At 58.1% G+C, this 26,319-nt stretch overlaps 10 protein-coding genes across 10 annotated transcripts; 5 read left to right on the forward strand and 5 right to left on the reverse strand.

Annotated features, from left to right (window-relative positions):
* Positions 1-154: 154 nt before the first annotated feature.
* On the forward strand, positions 155-1,231 carry PHYSODRAFT_510221 (hypothetical protein; the record flags this gene model as incomplete). The annotated part of the gene is made up of 1 exon (XM_009531475.1): positions 155-1,231. The coding sequence occupies one exon, from the start codon at positions 155-157 to the stop codon at positions 1,229-1,231; it is 1,077 nt and encodes a 358-aa protein (XP_009529770.1).
* Positions 1,232-1,368: 137 nt separating this feature from the next.
* PHYSODRAFT_508617 (hypothetical protein) lies at positions 1,369-2,055 on the reverse strand (the record flags this gene model as incomplete). The annotated part of the gene is made up of 2 exons (XM_009531476.1): positions 1,369-1,714; positions 1,766-2,055. The coding sequence occupies 2 exons, from the start codon at positions 2,053-2,055 to the stop codon at positions 1,369-1,371; spliced, it is 636 nt and encodes a 211-aa protein (XP_009529771.1).
* A 212-nt stretch (positions 2,056-2,267) lies between these two features.
* PHYSODRAFT_560562 (hypothetical protein) lies at positions 2,268-4,129 on the forward strand (the record flags this gene model as incomplete). Its single annotated transcript, XM_009531477.1, has 6 exons — positions 2,268-2,380; positions 2,488-2,555; positions 2,630-2,726; positions 2,810-2,890; positions 2,969-3,941; positions 4,005-4,129. 6 exons carry the CDS (start codon positions 2,268-2,270, stop codon positions 4,068-4,070), a joined length of 1,398 nt encoding a protein of 465 aa, XP_009529772.1. The 3' UTR covers positions 4,071-4,129.
* Positions 4,130-4,820: 691 nt separating this feature from the next.
* Positions 4,821-7,466, forward strand: PHYSODRAFT_316130 (hypothetical protein; the record flags this gene model as incomplete). Its single annotated transcript, XM_009531478.1, has 1 exon — positions 4,821-7,466. One exon carries the CDS (start codon positions 4,821-4,823, stop codon positions 7,464-7,466), a length of 2,646 nt encoding a protein of 881 aa, XP_009529773.1.
* Positions 7,467-9,010: 1,544 nt separating this feature from the next.
* PHYSODRAFT_560567 (hypothetical protein) lies at positions 9,011-10,746 on the forward strand. Its single transcript, XM_009531479.1, has 2 exons — positions 9,011-9,900; positions 9,991-10,746. Exons 1-2 carry the CDS (start codon positions 9,052-9,054, stop codon positions 10,453-10,455), a joined length of 1,314 nt encoding a protein of 437 aa, XP_009529774.1. The 5' UTR covers positions 9,011-9,051; the 3' UTR covers positions 10,456-10,746.
* An 80-nt stretch (positions 10,747-10,826) lies between these two features.
* PHYSODRAFT_504765 (hypothetical protein) lies at positions 10,827-12,725 on the reverse strand (the record flags this gene model as incomplete). Its single annotated transcript, XM_009531480.1, has 6 exons — positions 10,827-10,948; positions 11,026-11,113; positions 11,189-11,356; positions 11,438-11,554; positions 11,634-11,810; positions 11,883-12,725. 6 exons carry the CDS (start codon positions 12,723-12,725, stop codon positions 10,827-10,829), a joined length of 1,515 nt encoding a protein of 504 aa, XP_009529775.1.
* Positions 12,726-13,039: 314 nt separating this feature from the next.
* On the reverse strand, positions 13,040-14,578 carry PHYSODRAFT_560568 (hypothetical protein; the record flags this gene model as incomplete). Its single annotated transcript, XM_009531481.1, has 3 exons — positions 13,040-13,886; positions 13,956-14,064; positions 14,137-14,578. The coding sequence occupies 3 exons, from the start codon at positions 14,576-14,578 to the stop codon at positions 13,040-13,042; spliced, it is 1,398 nt and encodes a 465-aa protein (XP_009529776.1).
* Positions 14,579-15,130: 552 nt separating this feature from the next.
* PHYSODRAFT_263012 (hypothetical protein) lies at positions 15,131-19,336 on the forward strand (the record flags this gene model as incomplete). The annotated part of the gene is made up of 1 exon (XM_009531482.1): positions 15,131-19,336. The coding sequence occupies one exon, from the start codon at positions 15,131-15,133 to the stop codon at positions 19,334-19,336; it is 4,206 nt and encodes a 1,401-aa protein (XP_009529777.1).
* A 299-nt stretch (positions 19,337-19,635) lies between these two features.
* On the reverse strand, positions 19,636-22,527 carry PHYSODRAFT_263158 (hypothetical protein; the record flags this gene model as incomplete). The annotated part of the gene is made up of 5 exons (XM_009531483.1): positions 19,636-19,806; positions 19,880-21,476; positions 21,540-22,009; positions 22,087-22,168; positions 22,238-22,527. The coding sequence occupies 5 exons, from the start codon at positions 22,525-22,527 to the stop codon at positions 19,636-19,638; spliced, it is 2,610 nt and encodes an 869-aa protein (XP_009529778.1).
* A 1,596-nt stretch (positions 22,528-24,123) lies between these two features.
* On the reverse strand, positions 24,124-25,837 carry PHYSODRAFT_545556 (phosphatidylinositol 3 and 4-kinase-like protein). The gene has a single exon (XM_009531484.1). The coding sequence runs from the start codon at positions 25,582-25,584 to the stop codon at positions 24,229-24,231; it is 1,356 nt and encodes a 451-aa protein (XP_009529779.1). The 5' UTR covers positions 25,585-25,837; the 3' UTR covers positions 24,124-24,228.
* Between the last annotated feature and the right edge of the window lie 482 nt (positions 25,838-26,319).

Genomic DNA, 26,319 nt, shown 5'->3' on the forward strand with positions numbered 1-26,319 from the left:
CAGACGGCGTCGACAAGGGGGGTATCGAGGAGGTAGTACACAACGACCAGCGTAAGTTACGATAGAGTGGCAATATATTTGAGTTTTGAGTTTTTCGTGGGGGTTTATTACGATCATTTTAGTGGTATTTGTTTTTAGGCATAATCGGTGAAGCATGTTCGTGTTCGAGTCCGTCGCTGGGGGAGCTCTGGCGCTGCTGGACGTGGCCACAAAGGCCCAACTGCCGTTTGAAGAGTACGTGGTGGTGGCTGGACGCGTGCAGAGTGCTCGCCAGCTCACGTGTCTTGGTGGACGCGTCAAGCGCGACGGGAAGCGCCGGCTGCTGGTTGTCCCGTTAATCGGCCAGGCTCAAGATGCCCAGACTCCGAGCGTGCAGGTGCTTGACGTGGGCGAGGTGGCTGTCAACTTGCTGCTAGGGGTGAAGGCGTGCTTCCCCTCGCTGGTGCGCAAGAACCCCTTGGCTGAGCCCATGGACGACGACGACAGCGACTCGGAGGAAGAGGAGGAAGCTCACATGGAGCAGGAATCAGACTCGGCTGCTGAAGACCCTGAAGCGAATAGACAGAAGCAATTGCAGGCGGAGGCGGTGGAGTACATGAACCAAACGAGGGTCAAGGTGCTCGCGTCGCTGGACGAGCTCTTTAGTGCCTTCCAGATTGCAGATCCGACGAATGTGCTGGTGTCGCTGCGCAACGATCCGTCGTTGCCTAAGAATTGCCAGTTATTGTGTATGGACTGCCCCCCGCTAGGCAGTGCGGAGGACTCGGCGCATGCAGCTGCGCCGCGCGCGTTTTCAACGTCTGCAGCTCCACCGGAGCCGCTCAACTTCGGCGTCTTGTTCGCCGAAGTGGCGACCAGCAAGAAGAACGAGCAGTTCCTGCATATCCCCGTGCCGCGCTCGCCGCCTCTGCCAGCGCCGGCAGCTCAAGGAGATGACTGCGTGCAGGAGAGCTTCCAGGATGCTACAGTGCTGACGTTTGGAGCCAAGCGCGAGGCTACTGCGCACGGCGGCGGCAAGACCTGCGACGAGATGATCAAGAACATCCGCATGCGCCACGCGTCGGGCACATTTTGCACACTGGTTCTGCCGACGAAGACGTGGGGGCAAGTGGTCGACGAGCACAAGGCGTTCCTCCCGCAGGTGAGCGAGCTACACGGCGAGTTGCGTCTGCGTCGCTTGATGGGGAACGCTCCTTGCGGAGTCCCAATCGAACTGCTGCTTGAAAGCTAAGCAACATCGTGAATCCGCTGCAAGAGCCGGCAATGCGACTAAATGATAAAGAGAGAGGAGAGCAGGTTAGGACTCGTGTAGTGTTGGCTTGTTGCTAGAGATTTTGCTGCATAAATCTATCTATCGATTCCCAGAACTCACTGTGGCCTGCCGCTCAGACACATCCAGTAGTCGTTCTCCTTGAGAATGGACCCGTCCTCGTTGTTGGTGGCGCGCGGTGTATTCGCCCCTCGCGGGTTCTTCTCCGCTCGCCAGAGCCACTTGGACGGCATCAGCTCGTCCAGCACGTCCTCGTCGTCTCCAGCTTCGTGCTCGTTGTACGACGTGACCAGCAGCGGCACGCGCACCTCTTGCAGCACGAGGCGGATAGCCGGCAGCCACTCGTCGTAGCCCCAGATCCCGGCGTTGAAGCACACCACGAGGTCCGGCTCACAGTACAGCGCCTTATCCTCGAAGTAGGCCTCGAAGCCGCCGACGAAGTAGCTCATGTCCACCTGGCACGTCTTGGCGTCCACCTCATCGCTAGAGCTGTACGTCTGCGAGTACTGGGTGAGGTGCATCCGACGGGACAAGTTGGGCCCCACCAGCACCAGCTTGACGGCCGTCAGGTGCGTCTCCGAGGCCACGAACTGCGCGAAACCCCGGAAGACCTCGAACGTCTGCGGTCCAGTGTTGCCCTCGCGGTGGTCGGCGCCCAGCAGGTGGATCGTGATCGAGTCTTTGGAGCGGAAGGTGACGTCGCACTCGTGGTCACGTTGCAGCCGCCGCAGCCACTCCACGAGCGTCGCAGCGCGAGTCTCTCGGGCCGAGGTGCACAGCGCCATGGCCGACTGTAGGTAGTGTACAGTATTGACGGTCTCTTTTGGTGGTGTACCGGTTGATGCGCCTGGCGGGCCGTCAACCAGCTGGTTGATGTGGCAAACTTCAGAAAATCAGTTCGCGACGTACGCACGATAGACCTCTACGGCACACTCTAATGAGCTGCTCACTTCCAATTCGACGTCTGAACGGACGGATACTGATAGATAGAGCGGTGATGCTGGCGGCCGAGACGACGTGGATGGACACGGGCAGCTACCCGCACCGGTACCTGTATGTGGCGTTCGCCATCTTCCAGTGCTTCCTGGGCGCTGGGATCATCTTCGGCTGGTAAGATAGCTACCGGTAGTTATTAGGCAGAGGCGACGCTTGCGTTGCTCGAGATCTGGTTACGACGGACACGTTCCTGACTGACGTGTGCAATTGTAATGGATTAGGACGTCGCTGGTGCCGATGCTGGAGAAGGAGAGGATATACAACGAGCTCTGCAAGACCGGAGAGACGAGTACGCGCTGTGGTCTCTTCTTCTATGCGTGATAAGAGAGGGAGATCTGACTAAGCTGCGATGTTTTGGCTTAGTCTGCTCGGCGCAGAGTGACCGCCTCCAGTATGCGTTCACGATGGCGGTCTCCAGCAGCATGTGGTCCAATCTACTGCTCGGCCTCGTTTTCGACAAGTACGCTCTGCCAAAAGGTTTTACAATTGAGAGGCGATGCTGATCGTGCATGCTCCACTGTGGCGATCTCCGTGCAATGGCAGATTTGGACCCCGCATTACAAAGTCGCTGTCGCTGGTGCTGCTGATTACTGGCGCGTTACTCATGGGCAACGCACATTATAGGTGCGTCGTTTGCGACGAATGAATCGAGATACGAATGGCAGTCAAGCTAATACTTTGATGTTGTTGTACGCTCTGTAGAGAAAACGCTGAAGGACACGACTTGCTGCTCTTCGGAATGGTTTTCGTTGGGTTCTCCGGTCCCGGCATCCAGCTAGCTGGCATCCACATGTCCAACCTGTTCCCCGAGGCGACGGCGTTGGTTGCTTGCTTCATCGTCGGCGGGCTCCAGCTGAGCTTCCTCATCTTCACGCTGTTCGACCTCGCGTACACGAAGCTGGGCATGTCGATGGCGACGATCTTCGAGATCTACGCTGCTGTGCTGTTCCTGTCGCTTATCGGCACTGTTTTGACGGAGCCTGACACGCCGTTCGAGGCTGTTCCGAGTGAAGAGCACGAGCTGCTGTCGCCGATGCGCCTGCCCTCCGTGTTCAAGGAGGAGGAGGCGTCTCTGCTCATGTCCACGCCCGAGCTGGAGAAGTACCGCAGACGGCATCGCTTGCCGACGGACGAGGTGTTCTTCGATGGAGACCTCCACAACCGCTCCTTCCGGACGCAGGTGCTGTCCAAGCCGTTCCTGTTGATCGTCTTCTACTTCTCGATCCTGTCGCTGTGGTGCAACTTCTTCCTGGGCAGCATCACGGGGCTATTGCGTTGGAAGGGTCTACCCGAGAGTGAGGTGGCGAGTCTGCTTGGAAAGCTGGCGGTCGTGCTGCCGAGTAGCGTCGTCTTCATCCCGTTCGTCGGGTACCTGCTCGAAAAGTGCGGCTACACGTACTCGTCGCTGCTGTGCACGGTGGTGGCACTGTGCTTCACGGCCATGCTGAGCAACTCGTCTTCCGGCTGGATCGTGGCGGGTTTCGTGACCTACGCGTTCTTCCGCACCATCATGTTCCCGCTGCTGTTCGCGTATTTGGGGCACCGCTTCGGCTTCCAGCACTACGGGGCGCTGTCGGGCATCGCCTTCTGCATCGGCGGCGTTGTGGGGCTACTGCAGACACCCATCGCAGCCATCGGTGACTTCCAGACCATCGGCTATGTGCAGGTGCGTGACGTTCTTTCGGTGTTGTAGAACTTGAGGTGACCTGCTAACTCTTTGTATTGTTTTGTTCTCCAGTTCGGCTCGCTGCTGCTTACGCTCGTTGCACCCTACTTTGAGCGGCAACGGGACGGGTACTACTAGTGCGAGTGTGACCAGGTCATTATCAACGGCTGCGTCAATGAAGCGTATTTGGTAAATATGCTACTGCAGCATGAAGTTGTGATTCAATGTGGTGTGCATTTTGCATTTTAAACACTTGTGCGGGTGCCGCAAGCCAACGACATTCGCGCGTGTGGAGATTAACGCGGTGGGTGGGTGGGTGGGTGGGGGGGTGATGCTAATTCCGGTCTCACTACTCATGCCTGTGGTTGAACCAGGACTTCGCGGTCTTGGCGGTGGAGCTTTTGGCGTGCATGTTGCCGCTTATAGTCAGCAGTTTCATGGCGCTGCGCCGACGGTCGTTTTCGTGTGTGCACGAGAAGGCTGGCAAGGCTGAGCTCTAATTCGAGATGAAGTTGCGACGAGGTTTTCGGCACTTTGGCGTTTGTAGTTGCCGCCGCCCCGAAGAATTCGTCTTGGTCAATCACGGAAGACACTGCACTGCCGAACAGCGAGGAGCTTTGCCTTACCGCAGTGTGGTCAAGTTGCTGCGAGCGGTACCGGTACAGGAATCGTGCCATCTCCCGAGGTGTTTCCAGTCCAAGCAACCAGCAGGATTGCCCGGTTACCTAGGACGGACGCACACCAACCACAACGCGAGCGGCGGGTGGGTACTCGGCAAAGGTGGCGCTACGACATCGCAAAAAGAAGCACGAGGACGAGCCGTCGGTAGTGGCAGTGACCGATAGAGAGGAGCAAATAGCGGGCCAGGGCACGCGCGCGGGACCGCAGATGCCGGCACTTTCGGCGAGCAGCCAGCGCGGAATCCCCGTCAAGCAGATCGCTTCGTCCACTGGCGGGGCCTCGGACAGCAATGAAGGGGCTACGGGACCCAAACGCGCGCTCCGTCACGCGATGACATTATCGCACTTCCCGTCCAGCCGCAGCTTGAACAAAGTGGCCCCCGAAGACGTGGTGCCACCCCCGCCATTGACACGGAAGGAGAAGGTGCTGGCGTTTGTCGAGAACAAGTACGTGAGCTCCTTCATGACGGCCTGTACCATCTTCACGCTCTTTGGAGACGACTTCCGCGTGAGCTTCTTCCCGAAAAGTGCCGACACGCACGTGTACAACCTCCTGTTCGCGCTCTTCATCTTCTTCACCATTGAGCTCGTGCTCAACGTGTACAGCCGACCCAACTACTTCAACCACGGGCGGGGATTCTCCTTCTACATGGACTTGATCTCAACGCTTTCGGTGATCCCCGATGTCGATTGGATCTGGGTTCAAGTCGTGGGCTCCTCCAGCTCGAGTAGCTCGTCACAGGCTGCTGCACTGAAAGCTGGTCGAGCATCGCGTGCGGGTACCAAAGCTGGTCGAATAGTGCGTCTCGTGCGGTTGTTCCGAGTGCTGCGCATCCTGCGCGTGGTCAAGAAGAACAAGAACGGAGAATCCAAGAAGGTGCAGATCTCCGAGCCGTCGAAGATCGGCAAGGTGTTGACCGAGAAGACCACACGGAGGCTGATCGTACTAGTGCTTCTTATTATTATCGTATCACCAATTATCGACGGCACTGTGGATCCGACACAGGATGATTTTCAGACTTCGCAGTTCGAGCGACTGCATCGCTACTCTCAGGACTACAACACGTCTGGAACGATCTCGATGGCGCACATGCAGAGTCTTGTGAGCGAATATGTGCGCGATTCGAACGGGTTGCTAGTCCAGATGGAGCTCACAGGCGTGGATAATACTCTGCTGAAGTCGTGGCTAACGGAGCTCAAGTTTCAGTCGCTTAATAGTGACGAGAGCGACTGGCAGTTCGGCTCAAACCAAACCTTGACAACCAACCCGAAAACAGGCTGGTCCGCCTCGTATCTCACGGACGACCCGAGCTCCAAGTACCGCACGACGGAGATCGCTACTGTGGACAACTTGGGGTGCTTTCTCAACGACATGTGCGTCGACTGTGACTCGTCCACCGGCACGAGCGATTGCCACTCGTTCGTGACGTACGACATTTCGTCCTACACGAAGAACACGGCGAATTTGAACATCGGCAAGACGATCATCGTCATGTTTTGCTTTGCCGTGTCCATCTTCGTGCTCACCAAGGACGCCGAGTCGATGGTTATCGGACCTATCGAGCGCATGATGCGGCTGGTTACGCAGCTAGCTCAAAACCCGCTCGGGTCCACCGAGGCCAAGCGCGAGGAGTACGAGGAAGACGCGCCGACCGGCACGGATTACGAGACCAAGATGCTGGAGGACACGCTGAGCAAAATCGGTCGCCTGCTGCAAGTTGGTTTCGGTGCTGCTGGTACGGAGATTATCGCCAAAAACATGGGAGGAGCTGGCGACCTGGACGTGATGATTCCGGGTAAGAAGATCACGTCCGTCTTCGGGTTCGGCATCATCGAGCACTTCACCGAGACGTGCAGCATTCTGGAGGAGGATGTCATCACGTACATCAACACGATCGCCGAAATTGTGCACGGCGACGCCAAAGTGTTCCACGGCGCGGCGAATAAAAACATTGGCTCGGCGTTCCTGCTCGCGTGGAAGATTTGCGATGGAACGCTGCCAGGTATGCGCGACCCTCGTGACCCTGCTGACAAACCTCGGATGTTACCCGCTGAGAAGGCGAGAAAGCGCGAAGGGATTTACGTCAAAAGCACGGGATCGGGTACTGCAGTTCGACGCATCGGACCCACGGAGCTCGTGGACAGCGCGCTCACTGCTGTGTTGAAGATGCGCGTGGACATTCACAACGCCAACCACCACGGCACGCTGCACAAGTACTGCAACAACACGAAGCTCATCGCTGCGTTCGACAACTTCGAGGTACATATGGGCTTCGGATTACATATCGGCTGGGCCATTGAAGGCGCCATCGGCTCGAGATTCAAGATCGACGCCTCGTACTTGTCCCCGAACGTCAACATGGCTGCACGACTCGAAGCCGCCACGGGGCAGTTCGATGTCCCCATGTTGATCTCCGAGTGGTTCGTCGACGAGTTATCAGCAGAAGCCCGTCGATTCTGCCGCAAGATCGACCGCGTCGCTGTCAAAGGTAGCGAGATCCCCATGGACTTGTGGACGTTCGACATCGGACGATACCCAACGGAGGGTGTACCACCGGAAATCAGCGCCGACGGGAGGCAAAAGCCTGTCGAGTTCGGCTTCGACCCAATCTACCCCGCGCTTCAGGAGGGCATTCCCTCGACCTTCTTCTCCAACTTCCACGAGGGCATCGGCGCCTACTTCGCCGGCAAGTGGGACGTAGCACGAGCCAAACTTACAGCAGCAAACCAGATCTGGGAGGACGGCCCCACCAAGGTTGTGCTCAAGGTCATGGAGACGGAAGGACGGACAGAAGAGGGCGAGTTCGCAGCGCCCACGTGGTGGAAAGGGTACCGGCAGCTCACGGAAAAGTAATAGCACGTCGTCAAACAGCGCAGGCAATAAATATAAACTTGTATTTCGCATCAACTTGCTCAGCGCTACATGCACTTCACTCAATAGACCGCGCTGGCGCTAACTACCATGGACAACACACCCCATAGGGGATGCGTCCTATTAACCGGGCCCAGCACTGACACGAATGCAAGTTTCAAGCTGATATTCCTCTGATGGTGTAGCACGCTCTGTAGAGAAATCGCTGAAGGCCACGCACGACTTGTTGCTACGGTGCACCCTGTTTGTCGAGGCAACGGCGTTGGTCGGTTGCTTCATTTCAGTGACCACCGGCTTAGTTTCCTGATCACCTTCGAGACGGACTCAATACCTGTCGTTCAGTGCTGCAATGACAGCAGTTCCGAGTGAAGAGCTTGGGCTGCTGTCGCTCGGAGAAGGATGCATGCCCACGCCTGAGCTTTAATTGCCATGCTGAATCGTGGCGGGTTCGTAGCCTACGCCTTCTTCCGCGCTGTTGGACATCGCCTTCTGCATTGGCGTTCGTGGGGCTACTGCAGGCAACAACTGCAGACGCTGATCGCAGCCATCGGCGCCTTCCAGACCATCGGCTATGTGCAAGTTCGTGACGTGGTTCGCTTCTGATTCTGGTCGGCTTTTGGCGGTGTCGGCCTTGACTTGACCAGCCACAGTAACTCTTGCATTTTGGCAGTCCGACAGCTGCAGTACATGTACACCGCCCTACATGTATCCATGGTACATGTACTTCGACCGGCACCGGGGCTGGTTCAACTGGTGCAACCGACCGACTTAGCAGCACCGCGCGCCTCTCCAAGATTCTCGACAGGCGCCACGCGGGCCGTTACTCACGCTCCTGGTAACCACCAGGCAGCGCGCATTCTGGTCAAGCTTCTCGGGGAGGTATGAAGCTGGAGTTGGCGCCACGCCATGCCATGCCATGCCATGCCATGCTGCTGATCTCGCAGGCGAAGTTGCCTTGCGCCTTGGAATCACGCCATGGGCGTTTTCTCATGGGCTCGTCAAGTTGCAGTGCTGCGAGTGAACTTGTCGCGGGTCCCGTCTCGTTACAAATCGACGAAATGCTCCCATCTCAGTAAAACGGAGTCTCATCCTAGGTAAGAAGTGATGTGCAGGATATTTTGGCTTCAGCTGGGTATGGACTCTATAGCATACAGTATTTTTGTATTCTCCATTATGCCCGTTATTAGGCGGTTCTGCTCGCCCAATTCGCGTGCCAACGCTTTGAAACTGATTCACAGATGGCAGGAAGAAAAACGCGGGATGTATACCTGTCCTAGACGATACTGGTTCAATGATCTCTTTCCGGGGTCCACCAGCTTTCACGGAAACAAAATGCATCAAACCACTTCCACACGTTGAAGTTACAGCGCCACGCGATATCCTTACAAACGGGCTCTCTCAGCAGCTGTATCGCTGCTCGCGGTAGTAAAGTGTACCCCCCTGGTGGTACAAATCTCAGCAGGAAGGAAGCGCTGCTCTGCCTCCCCCATGGTATTAGCCATTTCGCTCCACCGGCCGTGACGACCCGCTCTCTCGACCGTCCAGCAGCAGTAGCAACAGCTCCACGATGTCGCTCTTCTCGCTCCCGAACGTGCTACGGCGCAGCGTGCCGTCCGACGGCAGCGACAACGCGCCGGCGGTGCGCCCCTCGGTCGTGTCGACCAACCACCTGAACGCGCAGCTCGTGGAGGAGGCCAAGCACGTGGACCAGCACCTGTTCTTCGGGCCGCAGCAGACCGTGTTCGAGGGCGAGCGCCAGCGCGTGATCCACGGCGAGCGCAAGATCCAGAAGAACAGCAAGCGCTTCTGGCTCATGTCGGAGCCGCTCAGCATGGAGCGCGACAGCACCACGTCGCTCATCGGCTTCCCCACGGAGCCGCAGGCGCGCGCGGGCGGCTTGGGCAGCAAAGTGTCGGCCGCCACGCGCTTCCTGGGGCAGAAGGTGGCGCAGATGAAGTTCCCGCCCTCGCACGTGAACGAGGACTCGTTCTGCGACGGCTGCGGCATGGACCCCATCGTGGGCAACATGTACTCGTGCTCCAAGTGCGTCAACTACAGCCTGTGCGAGAGCTGCTACCAGCTGGGCATCCACGGCTTCGAGGACTCCAAGCTGCTGCTCGAAGTGCGCGAGGACTTTGCGCTGCGCAAGGTCATGGACGTGTCCAAGAACAAGGTGCCCGAGGAGGTCTTCACGGTGCTGCTCAAGACGGTGTGCCGCGGCCAGGTGGACAAGTTCAACTTCCTGGCCAAGTGGATCACGGCCGTCGTGCTCGGCCAGCCCATCAACACGCTCGAGGTGCGCGGCATCGAGATCCCGCACCTCGACGCCGAGACGCGCGGCACGCTCGTGCAGCTGCTGACCCCCGTGCTGGCTGACCGCACGGACCTCGAGGTGTGCATGGAGTGGTTCTGCCCGGTACGTCCTGAGTTTTCTTATTGTATTATTCTTGAACTGTTCGCGGAATTGGAGGACTGATTTTTATTGTGCTGTGTATTATCTAAGCAGGACGCAGACAACATGGACCTGCCCGGTGTGCAGCGTCGGATGGAGACCATCCGCATTTGGGTGGCCACGGACAAGGACCAGAAGTCGCCCTTCGCCACGAAGGAGGCTCTCAAGGATGAGGACACCGAGTCGGACATGTCCCCGACGAGCGCCAACGGAGACGTCATTGGCTCTCCTGGCCCGGCGAGCCCCGTGTCAGAGTCGCCGTGTGTGACGCCCCCGCCGTCTCCCTCTGGAATTCGCCGCAAATCCACGGGAGCGACGTCAATGACTTCCGAGTCTTCTTCGCAGCTCTCTCCCCCGCGTCTTGATGCGCTGACGCTCGCCGACAAGGTCGTCGAGTACTCGTACGAGGACGACGACGAAGCGTACATGTCGGACTCGGTCAAGAGCGATATCGAGCCCCGGAAAGTTGCCAGTTTGTCGCCCTCCTCCGGTCAGCGATCGGAAGGCATCCAGATGTAAGAAGAACGAGGGGAAGGCCGAGAGACCGACTGGCGGACACACGACGCAGCCGTGAATGAGCTGGTGATCGCAGCGGATCGTAGAGGTGCTGCGCGTCCAGTCCGCGGGCTTCTTGGTCTTCCTTCATTTTGTTATTTTCATTTTCGCTTTGCACTCGGAATGTAAAAAGGGTTGCTCATTGCCTATATAAAAGATCTGTCCGCAAGCACTGTTCCGTTCTACCGATAGCAAAGGCGAAGATGGCTCCATTATCCGTTCGTTCACTTCGTGAAAATAAAAGTCTCCCATCTCAATGCTGTTACACGTCGCTGCACTAAAAACCTTTAGCGCGGTGTATCTGTTTGACCCCACGCGGTGCTATCGTGACCATCCTAGTTCTTGGCACGGTAGAAAGCAAGGTACGCCATGTGCCAGTCACCTCCGCCCTTGAGCTTCATGATGTCCTCTGTCTTGCACGGCGACACATCGTCGTCGTCGTAGCAGTACCAGTCGTCTATGATCATCACGCCCACACAAACACGTTAGCTGAGTCACTGCGAATATCCATCAGCAGCAATTGTAGCAGCCGACCTCCTTCGTGGCGCACCCAAGCCATGTAGTGACCAGAGTCGGCAGAACGACCCTTGTGCGTCAAAATCGCGTACAGCTCGTAGTTTCCCTGAGAACAGGCACACCATGGTCAGCAAACCCAACAATACCACTTGAACAAAACCTACAAGATCGCAACACGTACTTGGAAATCGACGGGGAGCTCAATGCCGGGGGATTTCGCTCCCAGCGAGAGCGCGCGAGCAGTCTCAAGGGCAGCCTTCTCTTCCTCGGACAAGCCGTCCATCGGGTCATCCTCATCCGCTTCCTTCTTCTCCTCAGCATCGCCCTCCTTCTTCTCACCAGCAGGCTTCTGTTACACGGAAACAAATATTGCCACGTGAGTTCTCGTTTGAGCATTTCACGCAGTGACAATTAATCTAACGTCACGTACGTCCTTAAACTCGTTTAGAATCTTCTCAGCATTTCTGTCACGCGAGATCTTCATGGTTGCCTTCAGCTCGTCGGAGCAGAAGTCGTACACATCCAGGGTCATGGGGAAGCTAATGGGCTGCAAAGTTGAACAAGCACAGCATTTTCTATCAGCGATTGCTCACATCGTGGCACAGACCCATTGTATTGCAGCTTACCCGCAGCATCTTGCACTTGACGCCGGTGTGGTCGCGGCTCTCGGGCGTCGCCTTCCAGTAGAAGCGCATGAACTGCACGCACAGGTACTTGGGCAGGCGGTTTATCCGCATCGTCTTCTTCCACACGGCGTTGGCTCCCTTCACCTCCGAGTGCTTCTCAATCGTGCCCTCCAGTCCCTTCAATAACAACAACAACAACAGTTATTAGCTTAAGCCAACACTTCATCCCCTCCACCTTAATACACTTACAATCTTGATGCCTTCGGACAGGTGGTTGGTGTCAATGGTGATGTTGCACACGAGCTTGAGCGCCTTCTCCTTTTTGACGATCACGGGCTCCATGTCGCTCTCCGTGCACTCGAGCTTCTCATCCATCTCGAGTCCGAACAGCGCGTCCACCACGTTGGACGTGGGTCCGAGCGACTTGAGTCCGCCCGCGGGCTGCGTCAGCGTCTGCTGCAGCGTCGAGAAGAGCGTCGAGAGGAACTCCTCACTGTCCTGCTGCATGTACCCGCCGCTGCGCGGCGACTGCTGCGCGAACTGCGGGTACGCGCGGCGCAGCACGGTCACGAACATGGCGGGGGTGATGCTGTCCACGCTGCCGTCCAGCTGGCCGTACATGTCCTTGAGCGCCGTGGTGAAGTTGTTGGCCAGGTCGGCCGAGACGCCTCCCGCCTGCGCCTTCAGCGCCTCGCGCAGCTCCTTCACGGGGCGCAGGCACTGCAGCGTGGCGTTCATGTAGCACGTGTTGCCCAGGTTCACGAGGCCGGCGGGGTACACTGTGCCCGTGGCGGCGATGTCCTTGGTGGTCATGTCCTCGATGAAGACGATGGGCTCCTTGGGCTTCTGCACGACCTCGGCCGAGCCCATGAGCATGACGCCCGTGCCGTCCACGAGCTTGTCGAGCGTGGCGAGGTCCACGTCGTCCTTGAGCATGCCCTTCCAGGCCTTGGACATGAGCTTCTGGCGCTCCACGGGCACGTTCGTGAGCGCGTAGAGCTGCGCCTTGAACACGGCCACGGGCGCCGCCTTGTCCACCGCCACGTCCGGGAACACCTGCTTGCCCCACTTGACGCTCACCTTGGCCGTCATGCTTGGTACGGTACTCCCTATAGTCTCGGCGTCGAGGTCTCTCTCGATCGATAGTGGGGGCCTTTGTCTTCGGCGGCTTGAAGGCATGAGAGATCGCAGGTTCGAGAAGGCAGTTCGACAGGTGCCACGCGATTGGATGAAATCATGATTAGGTAATCGCGCTACACGTTGAAGTGCACTGCAACTTTGGTTCATGTATTTTGCACGACGGCGCCTCCATTTATTAAAAACTTCTCGCAGTACGAGGCTGCGAGGACACTTAATCTTTTGACTTACTTTCTTCTTCCACTTCTTCCACTTGGCGGGGTGCGTGCTTAGCCCGACGACCGGAACTTGGACGTGGTCAGAGTGACCGTGTCGCGCAGGATGGCGTCGCCTGTCGGCCGATCCTCGAACCACTGCATGCTCGCGTGCGTGCGGTTCGCCACGTTCAGCAGCGAGAAACCGTAGTCAGCCTGGCGGAACGCTGACCACTCCGGCTGCGGGTCGAAGTAGGTCGGCGCCAGGCCTTCGCGGTTGCCGGCGTCGCCCAGCACGACGTACACCGGGCCGTCTTCCACGACCTTCTCCTTGTAGACTGGGTGGCTGCGCTCGTAGGCGTGGACGTGGCCTGCAACCACGACATCCACCTTATTCTCGTAGAGGATGTCCTCCATGTGCTTCTTCATGATCATGTGCGGCTCCATGCCCTGGTGCGCCGTGTTGCTGTTGTACCACGGCCCGTGCATGATCACAACCAGCCACGGGGTGGCACTGCGGTCGACGCGCTTGAACTCTTGCTTCAGCCACTCGTACTGCAGTGAATCGGGCGTCGACTCGACGTACGGGGTCAGAATGATGAAGTGCACAAGGCCCACGCGGAAGCCGTAGTACAGGTTGCGACGCTGGAGTTTGTTCTCGCGCTCGTAGGGCATGCGGAAGCGCGTCTGGTACGCAACGAACTTGCTGACTTCAGGTTGGCAGGGGCGCTCCACTTCATGGTTGCCCGACGAAATCATCCACGGCATCCGGGCGATCAGCGGCTCAACCAGCTTGCCCCACCGATCCCAGCGGTACTGCTCGCTGTCGGCGTACGAGAGATCTCCAGCGCACACGATCATACTCATCTTGGACTTGACAGCATCGAGGTGGCGGATAGTCTGCTCTGAATACTCTGTTTGGCTGCAAAGGAGGAAACAAACGTCAGAAGAACAGCATTCGACTACAATCCGTCACTGCAGCGGTGCCTACCCGAGGTCTCCAATGACGCCAAAAGTCTGCGGTGCCTCACTGCCGACGGGAATGGCAGTCTTGAACGAGTACACTGCACTCCAGCCGCCCGCGTCGTCACCGCATTGGTCTGCATATGAACAAAAGCAATCGTCAATCCTTGATCTGAAAACCCAAGACTCCCCGACATCACACTACTCACAGTAATACGTCGTGTCTGGGGTCAGCTTGTCGCCAGGGATCGTCACGTGGTGGAGCCACGGGGACGTGTATTTGCAGAAGTCGTACTGCTCGCACGGCTCCTCGGCCTGCTGCACAGTCGACACGCTGTCCTCGGACAGTCCGTAGCGCACCGAGGACGTCGCCGTCTTCACGTCCGTGGCCCAGGAGATGGTCATGCCCAGTCGGATCTCCGCCGCTGTAGTGGTTGACGTCCGGATGGCCGAGTAGCTCTTCACTGCGACTTCACCGCCGAACGCAACGTGGATCTGGGACGGCGACGCAGACCCCGCGGTGGGGGCCACGAGCATCTCCGACATGCTGGTGATCGACTCGTCGTACACAGGGACGCGCGCCGTGTTGACCACGTTGGCCAGCACGAAGACGGAGGCGAACAGCAGCACGGACGCGCCTGCGATCGCCATCTTGTTGCGCACGGAGCGTGCCGGTGGTGTCGCCGCTGGCTTCGCTTCAAGGAGTGGGGCGTCGGAGCTTCTCCGGCTCGTGTCGGTGGCGCGTGTGTGGGCTGAGTTCGCGCGCGGGCGAATCGTCGAGCCGTATGAGGCTAACGACACCGGATCAGGCACCACCAACTGAAGTGGCTTCATGCTTGTTGCTTGTCAATGAGATGGAATAATGCTGAATGATCTAGACCGTGTGTGGGCATGAGCCTCAAGACAGATTCACTGCGCTCCAATGGCATGAATCTTCGTCCTCTCATGAGCGCAGCAACAAACACCAGCTGGAATCGTCCTCCATGGGGGCAAGGGCAATTATCTGCATCTGTGACGTGTGCAGGGATCAGAATTGTTATGTTGCGATTCGCAACTTAGCCTCACATTATGTTGCTGATTAGCACACTCCATCCACCAATGGGATTATGATGTAGGTTCATTCTGTAGCTTGCACCCTTGAAAAAAATGGCTGTTCATCCGCACTTGCGCACTCGCGGATCAGGGAGACCCCAGACGCTCTCAATGGACGTCGACGGCGCGGCCCCGCCCGCAGATGCGGCGCCCTCTGCAGCGTCTCCAGACCCTTCTCCACCTCCCGCCACCTCCGAAGCAGCCGCAGCTCCAACCGCGCCGCCCCCAGCCCAGGAAGGCGCCGAGAAGCTCAGCAATGGAGCCCCCAGCTCTAATGGCACCCTTCCAGCAACCGTAGAGGACGCGGACAAGGCCCCAGCGCCGCTCAAGCCGAAGCCGAAGCCCAAGATCCGCGCTCCGCCCAGGAGACTGCGCAGTGGCAGCGGGAGCGGCAGCAACACGAGCTCCAGCGGCGTCCGACGTGAGTCTGGAGCCCCTCGCCCCGCCAGCGCCAACATGGGCATCGTCGTGGGCACCCTCAGACGCAGGAACAGGGTGACGCTGCGCACCAGCTCGCTGTCTGATGAAGAGGCTGATGACGTGGTCACTGCGCCGCCCCGCAGTACAGCGGGGCTGGCCCCGAGACGCACCAAGAAGCAGCCGAGTCTGCGCAACATGGCGTCGCTCGTGCGCTCGCATCTGCGCAGCTCCAGGAGTCTGGCATCGCTCAGCAGTGGAGCAGGTGGCAGTGCTGGAGACGCTGACGCCGACGCAGACAAGAGGCCGACGCTGGATCGCAGCAACTCGTCGTTCGCGGGCGTCGCTCAGCAAGTGGTGACGTCGAGGCGCGCGGCCAGGGGATTCCTGTCCATGTGGACGAAGGACTCGACCGAGACCATGTACATCTACCGCGGTATCCACATGGAGAAGAAGAAGCTGGACCTGGTGAGCGTCGCGTCCGAGTACAAGGAGATCAAGCGCCGGCAGTTCTACCAGGAACTCGTCGTGTACTTTGTGTTCCTCTTGGTGCTGTTTTCGCTGCTGTCCTGGCTGCCGGTGGAGGAGAGTTTCCATCAGAATGATGTGGTGGGAGCGCTCACTTGTCGGGAGGAGGGCAAGTGTGAGATCAAGACCTTCGCAGACATCTACGAGTTCGCTGGCAAGCTGCGAGAAACGGTGTGCGACCGAGAAGACGTTACTGCCCAATGGGTTCGCGTGGGCGGAGTGGGGTTCCGTCAAGTGCGCGTGAAGGAGCAGCGGTGCCGGGTTTATGACGGATGGGAGGCGCCGTGCTACCCGTACTATAGCCCTGAGGTCGAGCAGAAGACCCCTTTGATTGGTGAAAACGACACTGGACGCGTGTACGAGTGGAGGGATGGCCTGGGCGAGCTGTCGCCAGAGATTTATCGATCCGTGGTGGAATGGTTGTTCTTCGCTCCCATCAAGTCCTACGGCTCAGGAGGCTACGCCGTGGATCTGTGCGATTTGGAGGATGTGAGCGAGCTCCAGCGTGACAACTATCTCTCCGAGCACACTCGTGCTGCGGCTTTCAAGTTTATCCTGCTGAACCCGATCACCCGCGTGTTCACCATTGGAATGCACGTCTTCAAAGTGGATCCGTCGGGCCATCTGGATCATTTCGCTCACAGTTCGCACGTCCGTGTGATCGGCCATGAGAAGCCTGAGCAGTTTGCGATCGGTGAAGAGGACGACAACAAGGCAGTTCCCCCGGAGCCCAGACTGCACAGCAGGGTTTTTAGTGCCGTTGGGGACTCGTTGTCGTTGGTGCGCGAGGCCTTTGATGTGCGTGTACTGCTGTGGGTTGCGCTGGTCCTGTTCTTCATCACATACTGCATCGGTGAAGCGACTGAGATGAGTACTATGGGCGTGGCCACGTACCTTGGATCGGACATGTGGAACCTGTTCGAGCTCACCCACTTGGTTGTACTGGCGGCGATATTGAGCTACATGGTGCACTTCTACGTGGTGTCCAGCAGCTTCGGTCTGCACTTGGCGGAGTTGCGCGAGGGACGTGGTGTGGAGGAGCTCAGCCACACTAGCTCTCAGGAGTTACTGACGGGTTTCCAGCAGCTATCGGACCTTGCCTCACTCGCGTCTGCTATCAGCTTGCTCAAGGTGTTCAAGTTCTTGCGCATGAACGCGACCCTGAACCTGCTGTGGCGAGTGCTGGGTATGGCTATGAGCGATCTCATGGGTTTCCTGGTTATCTTCAACCTTATTTTCCTGGGGTACTCGGCCATGGGCAGCTATGCCTTCGGGTTCGCTCTTGAGGAGTACTCGACCATTAGCAAGTCGTACGGCACGTGCTTCCAGATGCTCGCCGGAGAGATGGACTATGCGCGTCTGCGGCAGGCAAACCCGCGCGTCGCTCCGCTGTTTATCGGCACGTTTGTGGTGCTGGTTTTCCAGATTCTGGTCAATATGTTCGTTGCGATTTTGTCCGAGTACTACGAAGTCGCGAAGAATGACGAGACAGCCAGCGGTGATGACGTCGAGTACGATGTCCTGGCGCGCATTCGCAGTTTCGTAAGCGCATGTTCACCGACAGTCGTTGTGCCCAAGGACCACGGTGTTATCCGTCTCATTCCGTGGCAGCAAGTGCGGCTTATCTCTACGAACCTCGTAGACCAGGAGGAGACTCGACAGCGTGTACGGAAGCTGTTCCGTGGTGCTGTGTGGCGAGTTGTCGCCCTGTTGCGATTTGGCATGAAGTTTGACCGGCGTATCAACTTTGGCGACCGCAAGACTCACGACGGCAGTTCAGCGCACAGCGGTAATGGTGGAGGTTCCAACAATGGCAAGGAAGGCCGGGAGCTGGTGTCACACATCCGGTTGTCTGAGAACTTTGACCACAAGACTATCAAGGAGATGATCCCCATCGGTATCACAATCCGCTTGCAGGGCGACTCGATCCTTGGCGACGGTCTCGCGCTTAAGGTTGTTCACCACAGCAAGTTGTCAGTGGAGTGTGTTGTTCTTGGCCCCAATGAAGCTGAGAGCGCTGCTGCTGGAGCAAATGCCCCCGGAAAGTCGCCGAACGCTTTTGCTCCACCTCGCACGATTTCATCGTTGGGCTCGTTCGGAGAAGACTCGGACCTGGATGACGGTACACCTCGAGAACGCGTGCTGGAGCTGATGGGCGGTGAGAAGCTGCGGATCCCAAGAAGGCGACTTGCGGTACACTTGTGCCGCACCATGCTACAGGAGCTCAAGATGGGCCTACTGCGTGCGACGAAGCTGTGGAACTACTCGAAGGACCACATGGTGGATGACTATCACCTCGGCCTGCTCTTTGATAGCGTTCGCGCGGATGGACGCACGAGCCTGCGCTTTGACGAGATCTCGCGTATGCTGGACCTCTTCCTGCGCAAGGACAAGCGGAAGGCAATGTGCTCACAAGCGGAAGTGCGTCGTGAAGCTCTTCAAGTGATGTACCGCTTCCGCAAGTGTCTGATTGACATGCCTTCGCGTGAGAAGGAGGGCCACAACTACCGTCCGAAGCCAGTGGACACGTCCAAGGTGGAGCTGGGTCATCTTGAACACCTTGGTGATGTGCTGGCGCGCAACTGTCACGACATGTGGGCTCTCGAGCGTCTCAAGCAAGGATGGCAGTATGGCAAGGAGCGGGATGACAAGAAGAAGCTGCACCCGAACCTGGTGCCTTATAAGCTTCTCTCCGTGGAAGAGCAGGCCTTCGACTACCGCTCGTCTATTGAGACCATCAAAACGATCGTCTTTATGAACTATACGATCACGCGTGCGAACCACCAGCGCTCACACAGCGGCTCGTTCCATGATCCCGTCTCGCGGTCAGCCTCGATGATGTCCGACATCGCTGATGGCATTGGCGGAAGCAACAGTTCGCTCATCAGTGGCAGCTCCGAGTCCACTAGCCCCCGCGCCAACGACGCCGCCGTCTTCGAAGAGTTGGGTACTGCCTCACACCCTGGAGCACCCGCGAAGCCTGTGCCATCGCTGCTGCGCGAAGCGATGAGCTTCCGTCGCAACAGTCTCATGGGCGATTCCCCGTACTTCACGACGTATGGCGAGGGTAACGTCGAGGTGTACCGGCCTCTGCCTATCGACACAACGACAGTAGAGCTGCCTCCGAGACTACTGCGGCTTGTGGATCTGCTGGCCGAAAACGCCCACGAAGTCTGGGCAAAGGGACGCATGGACGAGGGTTGGACCTATGGACCGCTGCGTGATGACAGCTCTAAGAAGCACCCGTGCCTTGTGCCCTATGTGTTCCTCACGGACGACGAGAAGGAGTATGACATCAATATCGCTAAAGAGACGCTGAAGACCCTGATCGCGATGAAGTTCACGATCCTCGACCGCTCGAGCAAGTACTAAGCTCAACTCGAGTTCTATATCGACGCTGGCGCAGGTAGCTCGAACTCGTGCATGCCTCGCAGCCGGCTTGGTGCATGGAGATCCATGTAGACAATATAAAAAGTTGGTATTTCACCCGATCGCGCTGCAGTTTAACGAGCCGTTGAGGCGGGGGTCAATCCATGTGTGCTTATCGGGGCAGAAGGATCACAAGGGTTTGTGAGCAACAAGTGCCGTACAAGGTAAGTCATTGCGTGTCGTGGTGCCATCCTAATATGACGGATGCATTTGTGTGGGTTTAGATCAAGTATGCAAGGTGGTTACTCCTCATCGGGAGCGTCCAAGAGGATGTCGGTGGCAGCTTCAATCGTGAGGCAGAGTCTCACAAGCTCCCGACGCACAGTCATGGCGTTGCCACGCTTGAGTTCGTTGGTGACGCCCGGGAACAGGCCCACGCGGTAGTCATCCCACTCGGAAATGCCGTACAGAACCTGCAAGACGAGAGCACGGTAAGTTAGAAAACAGATCGTGGAGTATTCGAGCCCAGAAGCATGAAAGACTTACGTTCTTGACCCAAGGGATGTACGTGAGGCCCGACGGCAGCAGGAAAGCACGCTGAGCGCGAAGCAGGCGGTTGTTGACTTCCCTGACTCGGCTGAAGTCGAGCTCTTCGTTGGAGATGACGTTCATCTCGTGGCTGACGCTGATGGCAGCAGCTTCGAATGCGGTGGTGGCGTTGTGCAGGCGAGCAAGTGACACCGTCTCGGCCAGGCCCTCGCGAGCAAGAGCGTCTTCCAGGAATGCTTCACCACGACGAAGTTCGCGTGACAGCTCGGTGAAGTCGTACTGCAGAAACTGCGCGTCGGTGAAGGACAGAAGGATACTTCCGTACAGCTCTGCAGCGGCACGGTGGAACGCGAACTGAGGATCAGCAAAGTGCGAGATCCACGCGGGAATATCGGCACTGGTCTGTCCTACGCCGAAGTATCCTCCGTCAAAGCCAAGCTCAAGAGACGGGATGCCCAGTCGACCCATGAATGGTGGAATACGTCCGCCAAGATAGCGGTCCATGGGTGGGAGCTCCAACTCGACGCCGCCGGGGTTCTTCTTGTTGGCGTCGTCGAGCCAGTACGCGAACACGGAGTTGCCGCTGCCCTCCGGGAGCTCGTCATTTGTGAAGGTCGCGTTGATCGGCAGCATGTCGAGGTCGTCCTCATCTCTGCTGGAGCTTCCGGCGGCTACAGCGTTAGTGCTCGATGCGTTGGTGAAGAAGAAGCTGTCAACGTCAGGGAAGTTTTGCTTCTTCGGCTGGGCGACGGCAGCCGTCATGAGGTAGATGTTCTTGCGGATCGTAGCCGACGCCTTGCAACGAAGCGCACCGGCACCACGCACCACATCGTCCAAGTGCAGATACACAACACCGCGTCCAGCGTTTCCACTGCCGAAGCCAGGGTATCGGTCGATCCAGTGCGAGCTACCGACCGAGCCGAATTGTTCGCCGCCAAACGAAGCGAGAACCAGCGAGCGGTGCGGCGTCCATCCATTCTGCAGTAGTGTTCCCAGCGCTCGTACGACCTCCAGAAAGACGGCGTTGCCAGATCCTGGGCTGACAGCACCAGCGTTGAGAGAGTCACGAGGGGCACCAACAAGCACATGGCGATCCGGTTCGCGAGATCCATGCAGCGTGATCATGACATTCCACGTCGTGGTGAGCGAGTACACGTTACGGTTGGTCATTCTGATGACGGTCCCCATTGCTGCCGAGGACGAGCTGTCATTCTCCACGACAAGCGAGTACTGAACGCCCAGAGCGCCACCCTCCCAACGCGACCCGAAGACGTCCGCGGCTTTCACAGTCTTGATGCCTGACACCTTGTTAGCAGCGGCTTCCATCTTGGTGAGCAAGTCTTGAGCTACAGCGGCGCTGATCGGCATGCTGACAATGGGCGGGAGAATGTTGAAGGTGTTGTTGACGGAGTAGACGTCCTCAACCGAGATGCGGTCGGCGTTGGTGCCCATGGGGCGAGTAGCAGAGAACCCTTCGGGCATGGTCGGATCACCGTCCCCCATGTAGACGCTGCCGAAGGTTGTCGTGGTGCTTGGACGCCACGGACCATCGGGCGCTATGGGGCCTCGAGCAGAGCCGTCGTCGGCAGGATCACTGTTCAAGAGAGAACACGATGTCAGAGACAGCAGAGGACCAAGGCCAAGTCAAGTAACGTACGTGTAAGTGAGCACGCCGACTGCACCGAACTTGGAGGCCAAGACGACTTTGGCAGGAAGAGAGACGTCGCCGCCCATGCGAACCAGCACGATCTTGCCAGCCACAGAAACGTTGTTCTGTGCCAGAGCTTGGTAGTCCTCGGAGGAGCCGAAGTGCGCGTACACGACACCTCCTGTCGCGGTGCCGTTCTTGGAGTACAAGTGGAAGGCCGCGTGCGGTTTGTTGATGTTCTTGCCCTTCGCCTGGCGTTTGGCCTGACGAGCAGCGTGCTCGGCGATGAAGTCGTACGAGGCCAGCGACTTGTTGTTCGACTTCTTGAGGATCTCGACCGTGAGCGTCTCCGGCGCGTTGACGAACATTTCAAACTCGTCAAGCTTGACCGAATCCTCTTCAAAGCCGAAGTCGATGGCACTTGAGCGGATGAACTGCGCCATCTCATAGTCGCCGCTGCTACCGGTGTGTCGGGTGACCTGCCCGTGTGAGAGGAGATGTGGAGTTAGTCATCATGAATGAACACCATACCGAACCCGGGCGATTGAGAACGTACGTCGGTGTAGAACTCGAGGTTCTTCAGGAATCCGTCGGCTGAAGTTGCAGCGATGAAGTGATGTTGGATAGCCGGCGTTGAGCTGCACAATGAATGAAACGATGAAGCGGTGAGTATCTTGCTTGCAACGGTTCATGCCGCGTGGACTTACCCGTAGTTCTCTTCGTGTCCTAGGACGCCCAAGAGCATGACGCAGATGGCGCTGGCGAGGATAAGTCCCATCACAAAGGTGATTCCGACGCGCTTACGGAGCAGGATCTCCTGCTCGCTGATGCCATCGCTCAATTGGACTTCGCGCGGGCTGTCGGCGTAGATATTGGCCCTGGTTAGCGGCACCTTGGACTCGTCGGCGTTGCTGTCGCCTTCGTCGAGATCGAGGTCGGGCAGCACCTTGAGTGCATCGCCCTTGATGATGCTAGCCCTGTCGTCCGAAGAGCCCATTGCGACCTCAAGGCTCGCAGTTGCCGCTGGAGTTGAGTCCTGAGCGCTGCTAGCTGGTTTCGGCAATGCGAGCTCCTCCCAACATCGCAGAGCATGCCGCACACTCCGCCAGTGCTATCCTGGGCGCTGCACGCCGCTCGCTATTTTTGCTGGCGCTGTGTATGCTGAGTGGAGCTATCATAAGCTGGCTGTGGGATGCAAGTGCATCGAGCAAGAATAGCGTAGCGGTGGCCATCATCACGCCACTCCGCGCTATTCCTGCACTGGTAGTGAGTGACCACCACCGCAACGTTGTGACTTGGGCTCACGGTGAGCCACTGTGTGGGCCACGTGCAGGGCTCTGCAGAGCCTGCTGTCCTGTAGCCAGCGGCCAGGTCGTATGCAAGCCAGGCTGGTGCTTCGCTGTACTCACGAGGCCAGCGGATACCGATGCGCCGGATCCGCCGGCACGAAGGAGCTCCTCGATGATGCGATGCCGCTGGATATCCTAGCCAGGGCGTCGACCGGTTCGGCGACTCCTGCGACGCTCTCACTCGGCGTCTGCAGGACATGCTTGCAGCAACTCCCGCGCACTTGATCTTGTCGAGTCTCCGTTGCGGCGGTGGCGGCGCTGCGAGTGCAGTGGGGCCCGGTGCAGGAACGTTTCGCGGCGTGTCCCGGCGACCCGCGGGCGGAAGCGGTAGTGCTAGGGCCATAGTGGCAGGGCCATATCCAGCGGTGACGAAATTGATGCACTGCAGCGTGCCTCCGCAGCCGAGCGCAGCTCAGTAGCGCCGTCCTTGGGGCGACGTCCTTGGGTCGAGCATGCTTGGAGGCACACCGAGTTGAAGCTGCAAAAACTTGGTGTGACACACACATTGAACTACAGACGTGCTTCTCGTTTGAGGCAGGGTGGACCATATCAAAAAGGGTCTTTTATCAATCGTCACGGGCCTCTTGTCAGCCAAAATCCCAAAGTATCCTATCGGATAGCCAAGGCAATTCGTTCATGCGAGTCTTGAAACGACTGTACATCCGTGTGGTGCGACAATTCAACGCTGCTCGCCTTGTTTATGACGCCGAGGTGCAACATTCATCAGACGATTGAGCAACGCAGCTCGACGCCGCGCGCTCGCTGGCAGCGAGTCGCTGCAAGAGGGAGCGCTGAGGCAGGGAAGGCCGCGCCACGCAGGCCAAGAGGGTCTGCTAGCAACGTCGAGACTCTGCGGCAAACGTTGGCGGTGATGTATGTATCACTATCATACACTGTACTGTAAATTTTCCCGGTGTCGGCTATTCTGGCTATTCTGGCAGAAGTTCTGCTTGGTGCGAATCGAGTCAGTCCACTGTATCTACGCTTGAAGTGCTTTTGAAGCAGTAAGTTCAAGGACGCTCGATAACTTTTTCTTGGGGGGTTACAATGGCCACGCCTACGTAGGCGCGGCACCCGTACTTGTTGTCCTTCTACCTCTTCTGCTTTGTCCACGGACACTCGCTCGTGTCCTTGCGGCGATCTCTTAATTCTTACACTAGTTCACACACAGGAAGGCACCACGCCCACAGCTTGGTGCATCATGCCTTCGCGTCTCACGCGCTGTCTTGCAGCGCTCGCGGTTTCCTTCCTCTCTCCTCTCTTGTTTATTGTTTTCTTGTCATGTTTCTTCCATCAAAACACTCACTCAACTCACCGCGCCCGAGCTCTTGAGCTCCGCGGCGCACCGCTTAGCTGAAGCAGCTGATGCTTCGCACCTTCTTCTTGGTCTGGCCCTCGAACATGCTCTCGGCCTGGCGAGCAGATTCGGCCACGATGGCGTCGAAGAAGGCCACTCCGTCCTTTTCCTCCGACATGTTCATGTCCTCCTCCACGACCTTGGCCGCCTTGGCGACAACCAGTTCCAGCTGCGAGGGCGACGTGAAGTCACCGTCGCGCTGTAGCAGACTGCCGATCTCGAACAGCGAGAACCCGGCCTCCGCTCCACGCTTGAGCACCGCCGTACACACACGCATCGTCGTCACACACTCCTCCTCGATCCCAACGGCACGCAGCACGGCCGCATCTCGCGCCTCGTCCAGCGACGCAATGTGGTCGAGCTCAGCACACGTAAACGGGAATTCAGCCTGGGGCCACTGCAGCCAGTCGAACGTCGCACCGTCGAGCTGCTTGTAGGACGGCAGGCAGAAGCCGTGGTCGATCGGCGTCATGCCGAAGGTCTGGTCGTTCGGCCGCGCACTCAACAAGATGTTGCCGGCGTGGCGGTCCGTGTTAAATAGACGCACATCCAGGATGCCGATCTTGTGCACCTCGGGGATCGCGAACTTCAGCGTGCCCATGTCCTCCGCCGAGCACTGCGAGGCCACGAAGCGCTGCATCGAGCCCTCCTTCTCCTCTCCATTCACACTCAAAACCATCAAGTTCGTCACAGGCACACCACTAAAGCTGCCGTAGGCGTTGTCCAGCAAATAGGCGGCGCGTTCACGGAGAGCTCCGTTGCCGACTCGGAAGCCCTTGTTCACCGGGTGCTCCGTCACGCCCACCACCGCGTTTTCCTTCACGTACCCCCTCGGGTTCTTCGGGGCCATGTACTCCTCGTCGCGTGGCTTGAAAATTCCCAGAGGGTTCATCTTCTTGGTAGAAGAATTGTCCATCGATTCCACCGACAAAAAGTACGCACCGCCGCAGCCCTCGCTCGTCATCTGGAACGAGCTGCCGGTGTCCGCGACCATGCACTTGACCTGCTCGGCGAAGCGCTCGGCCGCCTCCGTCGTGAGCCACTTGGCGTCCAGTCCAGCAGGCAGCTCGGTCTCCGGCTCGGCACATTCACCCTTCTCTCCGAACAGAATGATTGGGCACTCGCTGTCGCGCTTGAAGGGCGAGGTGCAGCGCAGCGGCGCCAGGCGGAACTGCACGAGCTTGGTCACCACCGTCTGCTGCAGCAGGCCCTTGGCGTTCAGCATGGCCGAGCCGTGCAGCCGCAGGCGGCTGAAGCGGCTCTTGATCCTCTTGCGACCATCTTGCTCAGGCGCCAGCGCGTCGTCCGCCCTGTCCGAGCTCCCGCGAAACCATTCAACAGCGCCCATGCTTTCTCTCTGCGCTTGGGTTTCTTCTTAGCTGCGTTGGAGACGATGAAGGTCGGCTGTGGGACGCGGGAGGGGGCTGAAGGCGCTGCTCGCGGTGGGGGTCACTGCGCGCAAGGCCAAGAAGAAACGGAAGACAGAGAGAGGCAAAAGAGAGAGGCTGGGGGTCTCTCTTGTGCGGCGCGGAGTCTGGGGCGGAAGGCTCAAAGGAGGCGGAGCTTCAAGCGCGGTGGGGGCGGAACAGTGCTTGCTTGTCTGCTGCGGTTCAAATTGCGGAATGGCAACTCTACAAAAGCGGGGCGGACGCAGGAAATAGCCAGCTCGATCCGTTTAGACAGGTGCAGGATCGGCTTTGTCCACTCGGATTTAAAGCTTGGAAGGATAAATAAGGGAGTTTAGTTGATTTTGCAAAATTTGTGTTTATAAATCAGGGCGCCGCCTGTTCATCACCCCTAATCAGGGACAGGAAGGTGGGCTGCCTTGCATTCACCAGAATTTACTGGAGGTTTTGACAGGCTTTGCTCCTTGCACTTCGCCGCAGATCAAGCGGAGCGTTGCTAACTGTAAGCAGTTGGCGGCGTTTTCGCACGGGGGAGGAATCCGCGCATGAGCGAGAAGAGCGAGGGCTATCACGACGCCGTCGGGTAATCCGCTCCGGTGACGACCAGCTGCCGCTCCGTTCGCATGGCAAATATGGCAGAAAGAGCGCCCGTGTTCTCTCAGATGGCGGCGAGCCTG

Source organism: Phytophthora sojae (assembly GCF_000149755.1).
Source record: "Phytophthora sojae unplaced genomic scaffold PHYSOscaffold_5, whole genome shotgun sequence".
NCBI lineage: Eukaryota > Oomycota > Peronosporomycetes > Peronosporales > Peronosporaceae > Phytophthora > Phytophthora sojae.